Genomic DNA, 13892 nt, shown 5'->3' on the forward strand with positions numbered 1-13892 from the left:
GCTTTCTTTATAACTCTTGTTTTATTCAGTAACACTATTATTCTTGCATGTTTCTAATTACTTTTCTTTATGCCTTTGCATACTATGATGTCAGCTGTTTATCTTCCAAGATATTGCATTTGTTCATTTTGCAAGGTATTGTTGATTATTGCAATATAGGAAATGTATCCTAATTTTAAAGTTATTCATGCACCCAGTTGCCTTATTTAACGCTATTTACACTCTTCTATGGTTTATTCTTGTCTTAATTTTGCTGGTAAAACATATTTTTGCAAATGGTGAGTTTGTCTCCATTTACTTTTTTATAGTAACTAAGATTTAGTCTAACTTTATGATGTACCGACACTAAGCAAATATTTTTAATACATTATTTCATCTGATCCTCATAATAGCTATATATAGTAACTCATTTTCATTTTACAAATGAGTAAACAGAGGCAGGAGAAGGCAATGACACCCCACTCCAGTACTCTTGCCTGGAAAACCCCATGGACGGAGGAGCCTGGTGGGCTGCAGTCCATGGGGTCGCTAAGAGTCTGACACAACTGAGGGACTTCACTTTCACTTCTCACTTTCATGCATTGGAGAAGGAAATGGCAACCCACTCCAGTGTTCTTGCCTGGAGATCCCCAAGGACGAGGGAGCTTGGTGGGCTGCCGTCTATGGGGTCACACAGAGTCGGACACGACTGAAGCGACTTAGCAGCAGCAGCAGCAAACAGAGGCACTGATGGGTTAAGCAATATGTTTACAGAGTTCTTAAATTACAGAGGCAAAACTTGAACTTGAGCAATCTAACAGCCCTCTTCCAGGTCTCAAATTTATGTTCTGATTGTAGCGGCTGGGACCTCCGGTGCAAAGTGTGCAGGAATGTTTCTTAATAGTTTTGTTTCTTAATGGTTTTAGTGGGAATTCTTCCATGTTTTGCCCCTAAGTATGGTATCACTACAGGTTTCTGCTGGAATTTTCCTTTTATTGGTTGCTTTCTCAGAATTCTCTGGTTTTAAGTCAGGAGTGGGTTTTACATTTTATCAAATGCTTTTTATCATCACTAACTATGTGCTATAACTTCTATCCCCTGGATTAACTTTTTCAGAATGTTTTCATAATTTTCTTTTTTATTTATTTAGTTTTGGCTGTGCTGGGTCTTTGTTGCTGTGAGGGCTTTTCTCTAGTTGTAGAGAGTAGAGGCTCCTCTCTAGTTACGGTGCCCAGGCTTCTCTTGATTGCAATGTCTTCTCTTGATTCAGAGCACAGTCTCTAGGGCAATCAGGTTTCAGTAGTTGTGGTGTGTGGACTCAGTAGTTGTGGTTTGTGGGTTTTAGAGCATAGGCTCAATATTTGTGGTGCACAGGCTTAGCTGCTCCATGGCATGTGGGATCTTCCAGGAACAGGGATTGAACCCATGTTTCCTGCATTGGCAGGCTGATTCTTTATCACTGAGCCACCAGGGAAGCCCTTTCAGACTTTTTTTTTTTTTAACAAAAATGGATGTATCAAATTACTTTTTAACATATTAATTTTTTCACTTATATCTTAATAAATTATGTTAGTTGAGATACAAGTCTATTTCATCCTGATGTGATAATATATAACTACACAGCTTCACTTGATTTATCTTAAATAAAATAGTAGTATTTCATTTTAAATTTGTGTATTTTCAAAAATAATGCTGACTATAAGATTATGCCACTCTGATAAAATGTTGATGTTTCACCTCTTTGTGCATGTTCCAAAAGTTTTGCAAAATAGTTTTTCCTTGAAATTTGGTAAAATTTTTTTTCCATTAGATCAGCTGTCCTGACATCATTTTAGGAGGTTATTTTAGATTGTTTTTCTATTTCTTTCAATGTAGTTTTTCTGTCATCTACTCTATCTTCTTCAGTTCATTTATATTTTGCAAAAACTCATCGAGGTTTCAAATTGTTAGTTTAAAATTATATGTATTATTATATACTTTAAAATTATTTTCATGTATGTATCTTTTCTGTTTTCTTATCTACAGAGTTGTTTAGTTTTATCTTTCCATTGTTTGTTTTTGGATAAAACTTGCCAAAATCATCAAATTATTTTTTTTAAATAATCATTGAAATTTGCTTTTCTGTTGTTTATCTGTTTATAACTTTTCTTTGACTTTTTGTTGTTTTGTAAGAGTTTATTCTGGCCACTGATCCTTTACATAATGTGTACTTGAAAGTGTCTTTTCTATCTCTATGGCCTGCCTTATCTATATTGTCTTTTTATGCAGAAATATTAAAACTTTAAACAAATACTTCTATACTATTTTATATTCTGTGTTATCTTGTGTATCTAAATATATTACAGGTTCTCAGAGGGCAAGAATCATGTGTTGACTTTTTAATGCTGTAAGACTCCTAGAATAGCATTTATACATGTAATAGATTTAAACAAAAAATTTTTAATTGAAATATGCATGCATGCGAAGTCGCTTCAGTCGTGTCAGACTCTGTGCGAATGGACAGCAGCCCCCAGGCTCCTCTGTCCACAGGATTCTCTAGGCAAGAATACTGGAGTAGGTTGCCATTTCCTTCTCCAAAATAAAAGGATGAGCAGTATCTTATTAAAGATGGTATTCTTATACAAATCAAGTCCCCAAATGTGTTTCACACCAGTGTCCTGAATACTGCGGGAATAAAAGAAAGACCTCACATCTAGATGAAAACAAATGATCTGGAATTGGTTGCTAATATGTTACCAAACAGAAACTAGTTACCTCATTAGAATGATTCTCTAACAAGAGAACCAAAGGCAGAGAAAATATGCTAACATTGCAAAGAATCCTGAATTTAGGTTATATATGAGGATGAATGCCTTGAATGAGAAGGTTGCTTAATTTGGGATTAGATATTGAAGTATAATTGCTTTACAGAATTTTGTGGTTTTCTGTCATATATCAACAAGAATCAGCCACAGGTACACCCATGTCCCCTCCCTCCAAGACCTCCCTCCCATCTCCCCCCACCTCCCCACCCCATCCCACCCTTCAGCCTGTCGCAGAGCCCCTGTTAGAGTTCTCTGAGTCATACAGCAAATTCCCATTGGCTATCTATTTTACATATGGTATTGTAAATTTCTATGTTACTCTCTGCATACATCTCACCTTCTCCCTCCTCTCCTCCCACCATGTCCATAGGTCTGTTCTCTATGTCTGTTTATCCATTGCTTCCCTGAAAATAAATTTATCAGTGCCATTTCTTCAGATTCCATATAAATGTGTCAGTATAAGATATTTATATTTCTTTTTCTGACTTACTTCACTCTGTATAATAGGCACTAGTTTTGTCCACCTCATTAGAACAGATTCAAATGCATTCCTTTTTAATAAACTGTGGAAAATTCTGAAAGAGATGGGAATACCAGACCATCGGACCTGCCTCTTGAGAAATCTGTATGCAAGTCAGGAAGCAACAGTTAGAACTGGACATGGAACAACGGACTGGTTCCAAATAGGAAAAGGAGTACATCCAGGCTGTATATTGTCACCCTGCTTATTTAACTTATATGCAGAGTACATCATGAGAAACGCTGGACTGGAAGAAGCACAAGCTGGAATCAAGATTGCCGGGAGAAATATCAATAACCTCAGACATGCAGACGACACCACCCTTATGGCAAAAGTGGAGAGGAACTCAAAAGCCTCTTGATGAAAGTGAAAGAGGAGAGTGAAAAAGTTGGCTCAAAGCTCAACATTCAGAAAACGAAGATCATGGCATCCAGTCCCATCACTTCATGGGAAATAGATGGGGAAACAGTGGAAACAGTGTCAGACTTTTTGGGCTCCAAAATCACTGCAGATGGTGACTGCATCCATGAAACTAAAAGACACTTACTCCTTGGAAGGAAAGTTATGACCAACCTAGATAGCATATTCAAAAGCAGAGACATTACTTTGCCAACAAAGGTCCGTCTAGTCAAGGCTATGGTTTTTCCAGTGGTCATGTATGGATGTGAGAGTTGGACTGTGAAGAAGGCTGAGCACTGAAGAATTGATGCTTTTGCACTGTGGTGTTGGAGAAGATTCTTGAGAGTCCCTTGGACTGCAAGGAGATCCAACCAGTCCATTCTGAAGGAGATCAGCCCTGGGATTTCTTTGGAAGGAATGATGCTAAAGCTGAAACTCCAGTACTTTGGCCACCTCATGAGAAGGGTTGACTCATTAGAAACGACTCTGATGCTGGGAGGGATTGGGGGCAGGAGGAGAAGGGGACGACAAAGGATGAGATGGCTGGATGGCATCACTGACTCGATGGACGTGAGTCTGAGTGAACTCCGGGAGTTGGTGATGGACAGGGAGGCCTGGTGTGCTGCGATTCATGGGGTCACAAAGAGTCGGACACGACTGAGCGACTGAACTGAACTGAGGTGCTATGTCATTGTAATTTTGATTTGCATTTCTCTAATAATGAGTGATGTACATGTAATAGACTTTAAATGAAGGAATGAAATACCTAATGTTAAATACTACAGAAAGTGTTAGTCACTCAGTCGTGTCCAACCCTTTGCACCTCCATGGACTGTACCAGGCCAGGCTTCTCTGTCCGTAGAATTCTCCAGGCAAAAATACTGGTGTGGGTAGCCATTCTGTTCTCCAGGGGATCTTCCCCACCCAGGGATCAAACCCAGGTCTCCTGCAGTGCAGGCAGATTCCTTACCGTCTGAGCCACCAGAGAAGCCCTCTGTAGGTAGAGCAGAACATTAATAAATATTATGCTAACTGTGACTAACATCTTTTTCTTTTTTGGTTGTTAAATTTGCATCAACTGTCAACAGAACATTCACTACTTGGTGCGAGCTCAATCCACAGTCCTGCAACTACGAAAATGTTCTTGGCTGCAACCAACTACCTCTCACACTTCTCGTTAAAATCAATTACAACTCAAATTAATCATTCAAAGAAGGCTATTTCCCATCAGATATCAGATTTGAATATGTGGCTCATACCCCTAGTGCAAACCTCTTCCTGGAGGAGTTGGCAGTTCCTACAAACAACCATAGTTCTTTAAGCATTCACCTGAACAGTTCTCATGGTGAAGTAGTACCCAGAGTCTCATCCAAACAGAGGCAGGAGAGTATAATTCTCAAACTAACAGGTCTGCCCAAGGTTATACACAGTATAAAAGGATGGGTTTACATCATCACTTATTACAGCCATCACTGTTTTGCCAGAAAAGCCTGGATTGACCAAAAGATCAAGTTGGGCTGAATCCCCTTGCTTTCTTGGTGTTTCCTGTGTGCCAACCACAGATGGTCACTTCCAGCGTGGACGCTGCCCCTTTGGATATTACAGAGATGGTAGCAATTGCAGAGGTAGTGTGACAACTCTTCAAATGTCACAAAGAAAACTATCTAGCTCACTGTTAAGTGCTTAAGAAGATACACCTTTCTATATATTACATTTTGTTTACTCCATTTAGTTCACTAACTTCTACTCATTTTATTTATTATTTGGGTATATTCTCTTCACATTTCAAAAAAATTAACACAAGTGTTGCTCAAATTTTTAATAATGTTGATACTAAAAAACATTATAACTATATAACACACTACAAATATATGAATTAAGTACCTACTTGTTCTAGGGCCTTTGGAAATATTTCGTTTCTATTATGTCATATAATCCACAAGGACTCCATGTACTAGGTATTATTTTTCCCGTTATACAGAAAAGAAAGCACAACCGTACAGGGCCAACCGACACTCCTGGTAGCAAGCAGCTAGGTATAAAATAACAGCATGAATAACACTGTGGTCTGGGTTCTTTTCAGCTCACAGAGGGTATTTAGCCTTTAAATGACTAATCCTGCATTATTTGTATAAATTAAGTTTCTCTGTAATTCCTCCAGCTCTTAACAATAAAACAAGTTAGGCATCACTTTAATTTTGAAAGGATTGTTTACTTCTTTTCACAATCATCAGCATAGTTTTCTTTGATACAAATAAAACTTCTGGCTTAGAAGTTACATTTTAATGTTCATATTATTTTCTTTTGTGTGTGTGTGTGTTTTGATTTGTTTGAGACCAGCTTAAGAAACAGAGCTGTTAGGGTGTTCCTTTGTTCTGAGTTACCTTGAGGAACTTCATTGTTTTTTTTTTTTTTTTTTCTGTAGGAATAATGATAATAACCTTTAATTCTTACATGTTTATAACATAAAACTCCTTTTTATTAGCAAGTAAAACAACCTCAATCATTTCAGTTACTTCAAAAAGTGTTAAATGCCTAATAGAGTATATTGGGTTGTCAGAGAAGCTTAAGAAATAAGAACATATAAGCTTACGATGTGTTGCTGGCATTTTGCTCTTTGACATTATGATTCTCCCTGCCATTCACCAGCATTTAGCTAATTAGTATCTGACACTAAACTGCTCTCTGAAAGACTGTAATCCCTTTTATGGTTAGCAGCCACCATGTCCAACAGCAGATTTTCTATGGGACTAATTTCCTCATATGGTATGTTTTTCTTACCCTATTAATCATTTACCTCAGTCATCCTGGTAGTAAAACAAATATAAGGGGAAAAATAATTTTGTGAATGTTTGCAGTCATTATTGTTTAATAGCAATTTCAAATTTTCCAATTTCAGAGAATTTTACTTTTATTACAGAATTAAGTCTACAGGCAATGTGTATACACTGTATCTACAATTCAGCCTTTTTGCCTTGATTTTTCCAGCCATTTGTAAACATCCTTGGGGAAGAAACAGAGAGTGTGTTGCCACAAACATATGCAAATGCAAACCTGGTTACACCGGTTCTGACTGCCAAACTGATTAAGTATAGCTTTTATTAGTTTGCATAATGAATTTAATTGATAATTAATATTTCTAAGCCATGAGCTTTATTTTTTACAGCTGTATGTCATCCTGACTGCAAAAACCATGGAAAATGTATTAAGCCTAACATTTGTGAATGTTCCCCAGGACATGGAGCAATCTGTGATGAAGGTGATAATTCAAATTAAAAATCAAATAATAAAATCAAAATAATGCAATCTTTTAAAAGTGTTTTAAAGGTAATTCAGTTTTACTGTGTACATATTAATATGTACACAGTATATGTTAATATGTACATATTAATATGTATTAATGCTGGTGAGGGAGTCTAAGTTTTGTTAATGTTTATTAAAAATAATTTATTGAAGATTTAAAAAATTTAAATTTGCCAAATCAGAGGACCAAAAAACAATACCTCATATATCTTTGGTAAAAGTATCTGCAGAAATTTTTTTTTGATATTTAGTTATATGGAACCATATCCCTATAAATATTTTAGCTTCAAACAAAGGATATCTGCCTATTGAATAATTTCGCAAACATGGGTCCAAGGAACTGCTATTACCAAATAATTAGAAGATATCAGGTAGCAAAAAGAAACCTAAAAAATCATTTTTAAAAACATGTTTATAGCCATATAATTTCATTGCCTTGGTTGAAATCTTAAATGGAGAGTTTAGGAAATGGCATTCCTAAAATGGATAATACTTTAAAGAAAAAAAGTTGTTAAATTTTTAAGTAATATTTTTAAAGAATACATATTAGTGAGTTGTACATATATAATTATTAATAAACTGAGAGCCTATTGTGTTTTCATGGCAAGGCAAGGCACAAATTAACAAATTACAGTAAACACAGAATGAACTAACAGAAACAGTATGAATAGCATATGAAAATAATTATAGAAATATAGAAGTGTTCTCTTTGTAGGGCAAGAATGTGTAACTCCAAGTCTCACTTTTCAGAAGAAACCTTAGATTGTGTATTTCCATCCAGTTAACCAAAAGTTTTATAAACCAAAACATGCTGATGATTTATAGGTGTCTACAGAGTGTGACCTCATAGTCAATCCCACAGAACTAGATTTCATGCTAAAATAGAACTAAGTTTACTATAAATTGCTCATAGCAGAAGGTTTTATTGTGCTTGTGCTTCATAAACATAAACTGACTGTTTCCAAATTAGGAGCTGATTTAACACAATCTGTGTCTGCAGAAGGCTGGAGACCACCTTGTCAACATGGTGGCACCTACTTAGCTGGAAACCGCCGCTTTTGCCCGTATGGTTTTGTAGGAATAAGGTGTGAAACAAGTAAGCAAAGCTCTCTTGCAGTCTAGTATAATGAAATTGCTCCTTGAAGAGTTGATTGCTCTAATGTTAACTGAGATAAACCCAAACCCTATGCAAAATATATGCCTTCATGATTTGCTATGATGATTACCATTCTGCATACCACTGAGAGCACTGGGTGCCAGTAGTAAGTAAGATAAAGAAGCTTGTTCTTAGAAACAACTCTTTTCTGGACTCTGTCCATGACCATTACTTTGAGATAATAAGAATTCTAATTTGTTGTGTGTGCACAGTTGCTCAGACACGTCCAACTCTCTGCGACCCCATGATCTGTAGCCCATCTGGCTCCTCTGTCTGTGGGATTCTCCAGGCAAAAATACTGGAGTAGGTTTCCATTTCCTTCTCCAGGGGATCTTCCCAGCCCACGGATTGAACACGTCTCTTGCATCTCCTGCATTGGTGGTTGGGTTCTTTAGCACTTGTGCCACCTGGGAAGCCCCTCTAATATGTTGGCTTATATACAAATTTACCTCATTTAATCTATGTCTATGATTGCTTTCATTAGTAACAGTTTTCACAAATAGTCAACTCTTGCTTACTATTCATCTCAGTGATTTTCTACTTTCCCCATCTGTATTAACAGCAAACAATAAAGGTAACTGAATACGAAAACTGCGAACTATTTAAAGCCCCCCCCAAAAATGTTTTTTATCTTTCTCTTTAATCTTATTCATTAGACTGTGGTCGGCAGTTATGAGCCACTAAGTCATAGCCTTTTCATACTGTTCATGGGGTTCTCGATTCATGGGGTCGCAAAGAGTTGGACACGACTGAGCTACTGAACTGAACTGAAGTCATAGCCAGTAATATGACCAGTACCGAATCTAACTTACCTTTCTTTTAATTTATCCTATGATCTTAGTTGTCTGTAACAGGCACTGTGAAAATGGAAGCAAATGTCTTAAACCAGATGTCTGTGAGTGTAAGCCTGGCTGTAGCACAGCCAGGTAAAATCAGAAATATTTTCAATAAATATGTCAGTTGAAAGAAATTCAAGGTGCATCAGTGGTTTAAGGTGCATCAATGGCTTAAGGATAAGGACTTGCAAAACATAAAACTAATCAGATGAGATTGGTATAGAGTTTTTATTTCAGATAGATTTTTAAAACCCTGTCTCTCATATTCATTCATTATCTTTGTATACAACCATAGAATGTATTCCAGCTTTAATCTTATCCAACCCAACCAATACTTTCTTTTTTGGCTTTTATTTTTCCCTCATACTCTGCCTTATGGTGGAGAGAAACATATTTGTGTTGCATATTCAGGTATCTTTGAAGATTTTTTTAAAATCACAATGCAGACATTCTGTTTCATTAAATATTCAAGCACTTCTGAGTTAACTGGACATCATAATGTTATTCTATTTATTACAGTATCAGGCTTAATTCCTTGGCAGTGGTGTTTGCCATTATCTGTTTAATCCATTGTGATCTAAGGACTTTTCTCAACATAAATTTAATTCAGTGTTTATAGCTTGACAACTATGTGTGAAGCATGATGCAAAGGGAAATAAAGATCAATTTGATTTTTTCCCATTACAAGTAGCATATCATTAGTGAAGGAGATACAGATTATAATTATAAAAAGCACTATGTTACAAGTTGGGTAACAAGTGACATAATAAATGTTTACCTTTCTGGAAGCAGAGGAAAGAGAAATTCATTCTGACAGGTGCAGTTAGGAATAAGATTGTAAACTTTGGAGAACTGGCAAAATCGGGATTAAAAATGGAATTTGGGGTGACTTTCAAAGTGGAACAAAGGGAAAGAAGCAAAAACAAAGTGTGTTTTTGAGTGTGCTAGGACTTGAGTGCAGTGTTCCTATTTGAATTGGGAAGATGACTTAAAATCATGACTGAATGTATTTGAGCAGATTACAGACTATCCTGTTTGTGTTGCTGAATTGCTTTCTCTTAACTTCCAATTGTTTTACCAAGAATGCTTACCAAGGGCATTCTGAATTCTAATAACCGCCTCTACATTCTTAGCTTGGTAATAACTTAATGAACAAACTTTCAAAGCTATTATCTGGTTATTCCTCTCCTCTTATTTTGGAAAAGTCTAATTAATTATAGGTTATGGGTTTAAATGGCAGTAAAAATAAAATATTTCATTATGCACCATTCTGTACTTCAGGGCAGCTTCCATTTTTAAATAACAAAACTTTTATGGTCCTTCTCCCTCCTACTGTTTACCAGCTTTGTGTGACCCCGTTTGCCTCAATGGTGGTTCCTGTAATAAACCAAACACTTTCAGTTCAGTTCAGTTCAGTTCAGTCGCTCAGTCGTGTCCGCCTCTTTGGGACCCCATGAATTGCAGCACGCTAGGCCTCCCTGTCCATCACCAACTTCTGTCCAAATGGATTCTTTGGTACACAGTGTCAGAGTGGTAATTATTCTTTCTTTATAAATAAAAAGGCAAAGGATCAGCTGTTATCCTTATGGGAATTCCCTTGTGTGTTATTTGTTGTTTTTCCCTTGCTGCTTTTAATATTTGTTCTTTGTGTTTGATCTTTGTTAATTTGATTAATATGTGTCTTGGGGTGTTTCTCCTTGGGTTTATCCTGTTTGGGACTCTCTGGGTTTCTTGGACTTGGGTGATTATTTCCTTCCCCATTTTAGGGAAGTTTTCAACTATTATCTCCTCAAGTATTTTCTCATGGTCTTTCTTTTTGTCTTCTTCTTCTGGAACCCCTATGATTCGAATGTTGTGGCGTTTAATATTGTCCTGGAGGTCTCTGAGATTGTCCTCATTTCTTTTAATTCGTTTTTCTTTTATCCTCTCTGATTCATTTATTTCTACCATTCTATTTTCTAATTCACTAATCCTATCTTCTGCCTCTGTTATTCTACTATTTGTTGCCTCCAGAGTGTTTTTAATTTCATTTATTGCATTATTCATTATATATTGACTCTTTTTTATTTCTTCTAGGTCCTTGTTAAAAGGAGATCTTTCAATAGAAACTCTTCAAGCCAGGAGGGAATGGCAAGACATACTTAAAATGATGAAAGAAAATAACCTACAGCCCAGATTATTGTAGCCAGCAAGGATCTCATTCAAGTATGAAGGAGAAATCAAAAGCTTTTCAGACAAGCAAAAGCTGAGAGAATTCTGCACCACCAAACCAGCTCTCCAACAAATACTAAAGGATATTCTCTAGACAGGAAACACAAAAATGGTGTATAAACTCGAACCCAAAACAATAAAGTAAATGGCAACGGGATCATACTTATTAGTAATTACCTTAAATGTAAATGGGTTGAATGCCCCAACCAAAAGACAAAGACTGGCTGAATGGATACAAAAACAAGACCCCTACATATGTTGTCTACAAGAGACCCACCTCAAAACAGGGGACACATACAGACTGAAAGTGAAGGGCTGGAAAAAGATTTTCCATGCAAATTGGGACCAAAAGAAAGCAGGAGTCACAATACTCATATCAGATAAATTAGACTTTAAAACAAAGGCTGTGAAAAGAGACAAAGAAGGTCACTACATAATGATCAAAGGATCAATCCAAGAAGAAGATATAACAATTATATAATATATATCCACCCAACATGGGAGCACCGCAGTATGTAAGACAAATTCTAACAAGTATGAAAGGAGAAATTAACAATAACACAATAATAGTGGGAGACTTTAATACCCCACTCACACTTATGGATAGATCAACTAAACAGAAAATTAACAAGGAAAAAAAAAAAATGTATCTATAAAGTTCACTAAAGCAAAGCACAGTAAAATGAGGTATGGCAATAAAAGGCGTTAAATTTATCAAATAAAAAAAAAATAAAGTGCTGAAAAATTAAAGCTGTCAATTCTGTAATAGATATTCATTGAAAGTATCTTTTGAAATGGGGGTGAAAACACCTTCAGAGAAATGAAAGCTAAGGAAGCATGCACGAGCTATAAAAAATGATAAAGTCCTTTATGAATGATGATAATATCAAAACAAAACTTGGAAATACAGGAAGGAGTAAAGAGCACTACGAACAGTCAATACATGGATAAACATTAGAAACTATTCTCTTTTCTTAATTTCTTCATGGTAAACTATCAACATTATATTGTGAAATTTTTCAGAAAAAAATAAATAAATAAATAAATAAGCAGGGTGACAAAAAAAATAAAATAAAAAAACTGGTTCAAAACAAAACAAACAAACAAAAAAGGCAAAGGAAAAGTTAGACACAAACAGAGCTCTGAGTAAACAAACATAAGACAATTTTCAAAGGGGAAGATGTTATTTATTTACTCTATTTCTTGTGACATTGCAGTTTTGGTCACCAAATTACCAATTCACAGAAATATATGAGTTATTGTGTAAAATGTTTACTTATTCAACTTATGTTAGGCTCACAGCCTTGGTGCATTTGTAGGACCAAGGTGTGAAACAAATAAGCCAAGCTCTCTTGCAGTCTTTCATGTGCAATGGTGTCATTTTTGTTGCCTTCTCTGCAAAAATGTTTTATTTACAGTCAATCTAATGTCTACTACTAATTTTATCTCATGATCTCTCTTGACTTTAGTTTCATTAAACACTTATGAAGAGCCAGCTACACACAGCAGTGTGCCCAGTAATATGAGACATAAAGATGTACCATTTACCCCATTTACGGCCTATGACTTTAACACTTTCACTCATTGAGTTAATGCTATAAGCTGTTTTTGGTTTTTTTTTCAGAATAATGGGCATGACCTGAAGTTAAGCACACAGGCATGAAATAATGTCAATAAATTAAGTTTTAAATCTGTTTTCTGCATCTTAGTAGTTTTGAGCCTATATGAATATAGAGTGGATTTTTAGTATACGATGTGATAATTTAACTTCTAAAATACATACTTCCTTTGTCATGTTACAGTTTGACTTCAATCCTGTTTTGTTTTGTTTTTTCACTTAGAGGTAGGTTAGGATTCTAAGATTGACACTGAGATGGAGAAGAAACCATCACTCTAATACTAGATATATTAAGCATTCAAAATGAGTTTTTCTAATTCAGATTTCTGTTAAGAAGCTAGGGTATGAACATGGAATGCAAAGACCAGGTTAAGGCAGATCTTGAAAATTAGGAGATTATTACTAAATGCATGTTTAAGAGTTTTAGGTAGAATTTTGAGTGGAGAATGTGAGAAAGGAAATAAAAAGCTATGCTTCTAATGCTATTTGCAATAGGTGTAAGATTTACTAAGAAAATTTATCCTCTAAAATGTATAAGCTGACTATATAACTAAGCAGGGACTCTCTAAATTACTAAATTGAACTAAAAATTGTCTAATGAACATGTCATGTTAAAATTTTTGGAGTTATCAGTCTTTATAATCTCTTAGTGGCATGGATATGACAAATTTATAGTTTCCAGGCCTTTACTTTCAAGTTTGAGCTAGACAGTTGCTGTCAAGTGTGAATGAGACTACAGTAGACCATATACAAGTACAGTCAGCACTTGGCATTAAGTAATGGTATTATTGTTATGATACGTTATAGAAAGTGCAGGAAAAAATATGGTCTTTATTTTTATTAAGTCACATCCCTTCTGAGCCCAAATAGAGGGAAGGGAAGATGGTATACATATTGAAAGCCCTGAATAAATTAGGCAGAATATGGTTAAAATAAGTATAAGGAGCATATACTGTGTATTCTATAGCATTTCAAAAGAGGGAGAGAGACACTGAGCTGAAAACAACACGAAAGGTTAACTATTAATAAGCAAGACTTAAAATGTGAGGCTGTGTGTGTGTTAGTT

General features: G+C 35.7%; 1 protein-coding gene across 1 annotated transcript in view; it reads left to right on the forward strand.

The window, feature by feature from the left end:
- The window catches only part of VWDE (von Willebrand factor D and EGF domains), an 89981-nt gene that overhangs the window by 54494 nt on the left and 21595 nt on the right, over positions 1–13892 (forward strand). The window contains 11 exon segments of the mRNA XM_086398073.1: positions 2325–2335; positions 4791–4937; positions 4940–5053; positions 5056–5135; positions 5138–5327; positions 6691–6791; positions 6847–6961; positions 8006–8101; positions 9003–9074; positions 10284–10397; positions 10492–10530. Coding sequence (XP_086254199.1) covers positions 2325–2335; positions 4791–4937; positions 4940–5053; positions 5056–5135; positions 5138–5327; positions 6691–6791; positions 6847–6961; positions 8006–8101; positions 9003–9074; positions 10284–10397; positions 10492–10530 — 1079 coding nt within the window.

Source organism: Bos grunniens, chromosome 4, assembly GCF_055505025.1.
Source record: "Bos grunniens cultivar Pamir isolate PY7600 chromosome 4, Bosgru_T2T1.0, whole genome shotgun sequence".
Lineage (NCBI taxonomy): Eukaryota > Metazoa > Chordata > Mammalia > Artiodactyla > Bovidae > Bos > Bos grunniens.